This window comes from Salmo trutta, chromosome 12 (genome assembly GCF_901001165.1).
Source record: "Salmo trutta chromosome 12, fSalTru1.1, whole genome shotgun sequence".
Classification (NCBI taxonomy): Eukaryota; Metazoa; Chordata; class Actinopteri; order Salmoniformes; family Salmonidae; genus Salmo; species Salmo trutta.
Genome location: NC_042968.1, coordinates 44,753,360 through 44,760,859, shown reverse-complemented (window position 1 = coordinate 44,760,859; position 7,500 = coordinate 44,753,360). Strand labels below are relative to the sequence as shown.

General features: G+C 45.3%; 1 protein-coding gene across 2 annotated transcripts in view; it reads left to right on the top strand.

Annotated features, from left to right (window-relative positions):
* LOC115203621 (multiple epidermal growth factor-like domains protein 11) overlaps nucleotides 1-7,500 on the top strand; it is a gene marked incomplete at its 5' end in the record, with an annotated part of 61,209 nt that overhangs the window by 27,740 nt on the left and 25,969 nt on the right. For both annotated transcript variants that reach the window (XM_029768464.1, XM_029768463.1), the window contains 1 exon segment: nucleotides 2,318-2,452. In XM_029768464.1, the coding sequence (XP_029624324.1) occupies nucleotides 2,318-2,452 (135 nt within the window).

The following is a 7,500-nucleotide window of genomic DNA, read 5'->3' as shown; positions in this document are numbered from 1 at the left end:
GTGTCCGGTAGTGTCCTGTAGTGTCCTGTAGTGTCCGGTAGTGTCCGGTAGTGTCCTGTAGTGTCCGGTATTGTCCGGTTGTGTCTTGTAGTGTCTTGTAGTGTCTGGTAGTGTCCTGTAGTGTCCTGTAGTGTCTGGTTGTGTCTGGTAGTGTCCGGTAGTATCCGGTAGTGTCCTGTAGTGTCCGGTATTGTCCGGTAGTGTCCGGTAGTGTCCGGTAGTGTCATGTAGTGTCCGGTATTGTCCGGTTGTGTCTTGTAGTGTCTTGTAGTGTCTGGTAGTGTCCTGTAGTGTCCTGTAGTGTCTTGTAGTGTCCGGTAGTGTCCTGTAGTGTCCGGTAGTGTCCGGTAGTGTCCGGTAGTGTCCTGTAGTGTCCGGTATTGTCCGGTTGTGTCTTGTAGTGTCTTGTAGTGTCTGGTAGTGTCCTGTAGTGTCCTGTAGTGTCTGGTTGTGTCTGGTAGTGTCCGGTAGTATCCGGTAGTGTCCTGTAGTGTCCGGTATTGTCCGGTTGTGTCCTGTAGTGTCCGGTAGTGTCCGGTAGTGTCCGGTAGTGTCCTGTAGTGTCCTGTAGTGTCCTGTAGTGTCCTGTAGTGTCCGGTAGTGTCCGGTAGTGTCCGGTATTGTCCGGTTGTGTCTTGTAGTGTCTTGTAGTGTCTGGTAGTGTCCTGTAGTGTCTGGTTGTGTCTGGTAGTGTCCGGTAGTATCCGGTAGTGTCCTGTAGTGTCCGGTATTGTCCGGTAGTGTCCGGTAGTGTCCGGTAGTGTCCTGTAGTGTCCGGTATTGTCCGGTTGTGTCTTGTAGTGTCTTGTAGTGTCTTGTAGTGTCTGGTAGTGTCCTGTAGTGTCCTGTAGTGTCTTGTAGTGTCCGGTAGTGTCCTGTAGTGTCCTGTAGTGTCCGGTAGTGTCCGGTAGTGTCCTGTAGTGTCCGGTATTGTCCGGTTGTGTCTTGTAGTGTCTTGTAGTGTCTGGTAGTGTCCTGTAGTGTCCTGTAGTGTCTGGTTGTGTCTGGTAGTGTCCGGTAGTATCCGGTAGTGTCCTGTAGTGTCCGGTATTGTCCGGTTGTGTCCTGTAGTGTCCGGTAGTGTCCGGTAGTGTCCGGTAGTGTCCTGTAGTGTCCTGTAGTGTCTTGTAGTGTCCGGTAGTGTCCGGTAGTGTCCGGTAGTGTCCTGTAGTGTCCGGTAGTGTCCGGTAGTGTCCTGTAGTGTCCTTTAGTGTCCGGTAGTGTCCGGTAATGTCCGGCAGTGTCCTGTAGTGTCCGGTATTGTCCGGTTGTGTCTTGTAGTGTCTTGTAGTGTCTGGTAGTGTCCTGTAATGTCTGGTTGTGTCCGGTAGTGTCCGGTTGTGTCCGGTAGTGTCCGGTAGTGTCCGGTAGTGTCCGGTAGTGTCCGGTTGTGTCCGGTTGTGTCCGGTGGTGTCCGGTGGTGTCCGGTGGTGTCCGGTGGTGTCCGGCTGTGTCTGGTAGTGACTGGTTGTGTCTGGGAGTGTCTGGTTGTGTCTGGTAGTGTATGGTAGTGTCTGGTAGTGTCTGGTAGTGTCTGGTAGTGTCTGGTTGTGTCTGGTAGTGTCCGGTAGTGTCCGGTAGTGTCCGGTAGTGTCCGGTTGTGTCCGGTGGTGTCCGGTGGTGTCCGGTGGTGTCCGGTTGTGTCCGGTTGTGTCCGGTAGTGTCCGGTAGTGTCCGGTAGTGTCCGGTAGTTTCTGGCTGTGTCTGGCGGTGTCTGGCGGTGTCTGGCGGTGTCTGGCGGTGTCTGGCGGTGTCTGGCGGTGTCTGGCGGTGTCTGGCAGTGTCTGGTAGTGTCTGGTAGTGTCTGGTTGTGTCTGGTAGTGTCTGGTTGTGTCCTGTAGTGTCCTGTAGTGTCCTGTAGTGTCTGGTTGTGTCTGGTTGTGTCTGGTTGTGTCTGGTAGTGTCTGGTAGTGTCTGGTAGTGTCTGGTAGTGTCTGGTAGTGTCTGGTAGTGTCTGGTAGTGTCTGGTTGTGTCTGGTTGTGTCCTGTAGTGTCCTGTAGTGTCCTGTAGTGTCTGGTTGTGTCTGGTTGTGTCTGGTAGTGTCCGGTAGTGTCCGGTAGTGTCTTAGCTTTGTATCTGTGGTTGTCTCAGAAATGTCTGTGTTTATAAGTATACACACACACACACACACACACACACACACACACACACACACACACACACACACACACACACACACACACACACACACAAACATACCCCCCCACAACACACACACACACACACACACTCACACTCACACACACACACATACACACATACCTACACATACCTACACACACATTAATCCACTCACCCTGTCCCCTGTGTTTTCAGTCTGTTCTCCAGGGTTCTATGGTCAGCGCTGCAGTCAGTCCTGTCCTCAGTGTATCCATAGCGATGGTCCCTGTCACCACATCACAGGACACTGTGAGTGTCTGTCAGGATTCTGTGGCTCTCTGTGTAACCAAGGTGAGTTTCTCTAGTCTTTCTGCTCGCTCTGCTTCAAACCTCTTTCCATCAGTCTCTATTCTCTCTGTCTCAAACCCCTTACAGTCTCTGTTCTCTCTGTCTCTAGGTTTGATATGACAGTTTGGAGATGGGACATAGGTCTCTGTTTTCACTCTGCCTCAAACCCCTTACAGTCTCTGCTCTCTCTGTCTCTAGGTTTGATATGACTGTTTGGAGATGGGACATAGGTCTCTGTTTTCACTCTGCCTCAAACCTCTTTCCACTAGCCTGGATGCCAGACAGTTTGTACTTTAGCCAACACATTTGTCTTACCTACAACGTTAATTTGTCATTTTTATACGTTCAATAGATATATCAACACAACTTTACATATTTAAATAGTGTTCTGAAGTAAATTCAGTCATAAATCTGAAGCCGATCTCCACGTCACAAGACAAGGAGCTAATGCTCGTCTTCAAGTCTCAGCCAAGGTTATTCATCTGGAGTGTGTGGCTTAATCACAGAACCATCTGTTAGTGCGTAGATCTATTAGGACATAGATCTGTTACTGTTATGACATAGATCTATTAGGACATAGATATGTTACTGTTACGACATAGATATATCAGGACATAAATCTATTAAGCCATAGATCTGTTAATATGACATAGATCCGGTAATATGACATAGATCTATTAGGACATAGATTTGTTACTGTTAGGACATAGATCTGTTAATATGACATAAATCTGTTAAAATGACATAGGTCTGTTAATAGGATATAGATCTGTTAATAGGATATAGATCTGTTAATATGACCTATATTAGTTAATATGACATAGATCTGTTAATACGACATATATCTATTAATATGACATAAATCTGTTCTGACATAGATCTGTTGAGATATAGATCTGTTAATAGGACATAGATCTGTTAACCTCTCTAGGGTAGGTGGCACCAAATCGTCCCACCTACGTAACAGCCAGTGGAATCCTGTGGCGCGTTATTCAAATACCTTAGAAATGCTATTACTTCAATTTCTCAAACATATGACTATTTTACAGCATTTTAAAGACAAGACTCTCGTTAATCTAACCACACTGTCCGATTTCAAAAAGGCTTTACAACGAAAGCAAAACATTAGATTATGTCAGCAGAGTACCCAGCCAGAAATAATCAGACACCCATTTTTCAAGCTAGCATATAATGTCACAAAAACCCAGAAGACAGCTAAATGCAGCACTAACCTTTGATGATCTTCATCAGATGACACACCTAGGACATTATGTTATACAATACATGCATGTTTTGTTCAATCAAGTTCATATTTATATCAAAAACCAGCTTTTTACATTAGCATGTGACGTTCAGAACTAGCATACCCCCCGCAAACTTCCGGCGAATTTACTAACAATTTACTAAATTACTCACGATAAACGTTCACAAAAAGCATAACAATTATTTTAGAATTATAGATACAGAACTCCTCTATGCACTCGATATGTCCGATTTTAAAATAGCTTTTTGGTGAAAGCACATTTTGCAATATTCTAAGTAGATAGCCCGGAATGGGAGAATGGGAGTGCATTCTGACGAAGAACACCAAAGGTAATCAAACTTTTCTAATAGTAAATCGGAGTTTGGTGAAGGCTAAACTTGCTGGGTGTCTAAATAGCTAGCCCTGTGCAAGTTTAGCCTTCACCAAACTCCGATTTACTATTAGAAAAGTTTGATTACCTTTGGTGTTCTTCGTCAGAATGCACTCCCAGGACTTCTACTTCAATAACAAATGTTGGTTTGGTCCCAAATAATCCATAGTTATGTTCAAACAGCGGCGTTTTGTTCGTGTGTTCAAGACACTATGCGAATGGTAAATAAGGGTTACGAGCACGGCGCATTTCGTGACAAAAAAATTCTAAATATTCCATTACCGTACTTCGAAGTATGTCAACCGCTGTTTAAAATCAATTTTTATGCCATTTTTCTCGTAAAAAAGCGATAATATTCCGACCGGGAATCTGCGTTTAGGTAAATAGACGAAAGAAAATAAAGCACAGGATCGACTCGTGCACGCGCCTAAGCCCATTATCCTCTTATCGGCCACTTGCCAAAAGCGCAAATGTGTTTCAGCCTGGGGCTGGAATGACATCATTCAGCTTTTTCCCGGGCTCTGAGAGCCTATGGGAGCCGTAGGAAGTGTCACGTTACAGCAAAGATCCTCAGTCTTCAATAAACAGAGACAAGAAGAACAAGATCTTGTCAGAGAGGGCACTTCCTTTAAGGAATCTTCTCAGGTTTTTGCCTGCCATATGAGTTCTGTTATACTCACAGACACCATTCAAACAGTTTTAGAAACTTTAGGGTGTTTTCTATCCAAAGCCAATAATTATATGCATATTCTAGTTACTGGGTAGGAGGAGTAACCAGATTAAATCGGGTACGTTTTTTATCCGGCCGTGTAAATACTGCCCCCTAGCCCTAACAGGTTAATATGACATAGATCTGTTAAAATGACATAGAGCTGTTGAGACATAGATATGTATAACATAGATCTGTTATGACCGTTCCTCTCCCCTGCCTGGTCCACAGTGCTATAAAGGCTATAGAGTGGTGAGGAGGAGGAGCTCTGAGGACCCTTTGTGTCCGGAAGTAATTTAGACATTCATTGTAGTCATTGCGATCTGTAGTCATTATGATCTGTAGTCATTACGATCTGTAGTCATTGTGATCTGTAGTCATTACGATCTGTAGTCATTACGATCTGTAGTCATTACGATCTGTAGCCATTACGATCTGTAGTCATTACGATCTGTAGTCATTACGATCTGTAGTCATTATGATCTGTAGTCATTACGATCTGTAGCCATTATGATCTGTAGTCATTACGATCTGTAGTCATTATGATCTGTAGCCATTATGATCTGTAGTCATTACGATTTGTAGTCATTACGATCTGTAGCCATTACGATCTGTAGTCATTATGATCTGTAGTCATTACGATCTGTAGCCATTATGATCTGTAGCCATTACGATCTGTAGTCATTATGATCTGTTGTCATTACGATCTGTAGCCATTATGATCTGTAGTCATTACGATCTGTAGTCATTATGATCTGTAGCCATTATGATCTGTAGTCATTACGATTTGTAGTCATTACGATCTGTAGCCATTACGATCTGTAGTCATTACGATCTGTAGTCATTATAATCTGTAGTCATTACGATGTGTGGAGTTGCTATTTTCTCAAGTTTTCTCATGTCAGATAACTCGTGACTCCTGGATTTGTCATTATGTTAATAAAGTCTTATCTAATCAACAAATACGATAGTCAGTTTAAAAAAGGTTAAGGGTACAAGACTGTGTACATATCTGGCTGTGTTGGCAAAATCACTACATATCCCATCGAACCAAGAGGGGAGTGGCTGCCCGTTGTCACAGTTACAAGCAGAACCAGTCAGAAACGTCCAGCTGACCCTACGCTAATGGCGCCGGTGAATCTCAAAACTGAACTTGGACAATGATGTCCTTCGCCGCCGCCGTCGTCTTACGACAGATACCTCGAACCTGTCATGACTATTCAACAAAACAATTAAACAATACATCATTTTAAAGTTTTTTCCATCAAATTTCTTAGTTATATGATTGTAGTTTTTTACTTTTGAAGTTGAGGGTGCATTATTTAGGACGTTTGACAATGAGGACAAAAACTAGCATAGTTCAGCTAGCTTCCTAGTTTAGCTAGGTAAAACCGGGGAAAACGAGCTCAGACCCACTAGGCTAATTCAGGAGACAGATTGGAGTTTTTATGCCCTGATATCAGGAGCTGGTGGTGAAAAGTTTGATTAAACAATTCAGAGACTTAAATGAATAAATCAGATGACTAATATTTAAGGAGAGCGAATCGATACAATCCCAAAATCAGCTGTAACTGTCAATAGTAAAATTAACCTTAAAATGATGTTTGAGTGAATCCTGAATCCAGAAACTGAATGGTGAAGTCACTTCCGTACACAGTAGACTCCTCCTCCTCACCACGGTAGAATCCTCTTCCTCACCACGGTAGACTCCTCCTCCTCACCACGGTAGACTCCTCCTCCTCACCACGGTAGACTCCTCCTCCTCACCACGGTGGAATCCTCCTCCTCACCACGGTAGACTCCTCCTCCTCACCACGGTAGACTCCTCCTCCTCACCACGGTAGACTCCTCCTCCTCACCACGGTAGACTCCTCCTCCTCACCACGGTAGACTCCTCCTCCTCACCACGGTAGAATCCTCCTCCTCACCACGGTAGACTCCTCCTCCTCACCACGGTAGACTCCTCCTCACCACGGTGGAATCCTCCTCCTGACCACGGTAGACTCCTCCTCCTCACCACGGTAGACTCCTCCTCCTCACCACGGTAGACTCCTCCTCCTCAACACGGTAGAATCCTCCTCCTCACCACGGTAGACTCCTCCTCCTCACCACGGTAGAATCCTCCTCCTCACCACGGTAGACTCCTCCTCCTCACCACGGTAGACTCCTCCTCCTCAACACGGTAGACTCCTCCTCCTCACCACGGTAGACTCCTCCTCCTCACCACGGTAGACCCCTCCTCCTCACCACGGTAGACTCCTCCTCCTCAACACGGTAGACTCCTCCTCCTCACCACGGTAGACTCCTCCTCCTCACCACGGTAGACCCCTCCTCCTCACCACGGTAGAATCCTCCTCCTCACCACGGTAGACTCCTCCTCCTCACCACGGTAGACTCCACCTCCTCACCACGGTAGACTCCTCCTCCTCACCACGGTAGACTCCACCTCCTCACCACGGTAGACTCCTCCTCCTCACCACTCTATAAAGTCTCATCCAGATTTAAAATACGTATTACTTTTCCTAATAATAAAATTAGAAATGAATTAGAAAGAGGCAATGGGCAGATATAGAATTCCCTTTCATGCCCTTTCCAGCCCTATAGATCCTATTAAATTACCAGAGGGGTTGTGTCATCACCCTTCCCAGCGCTGTCTCATAAATATAAGGACTACTATTTAAAATAGGGCTTTTATAAATGGTGCTCGT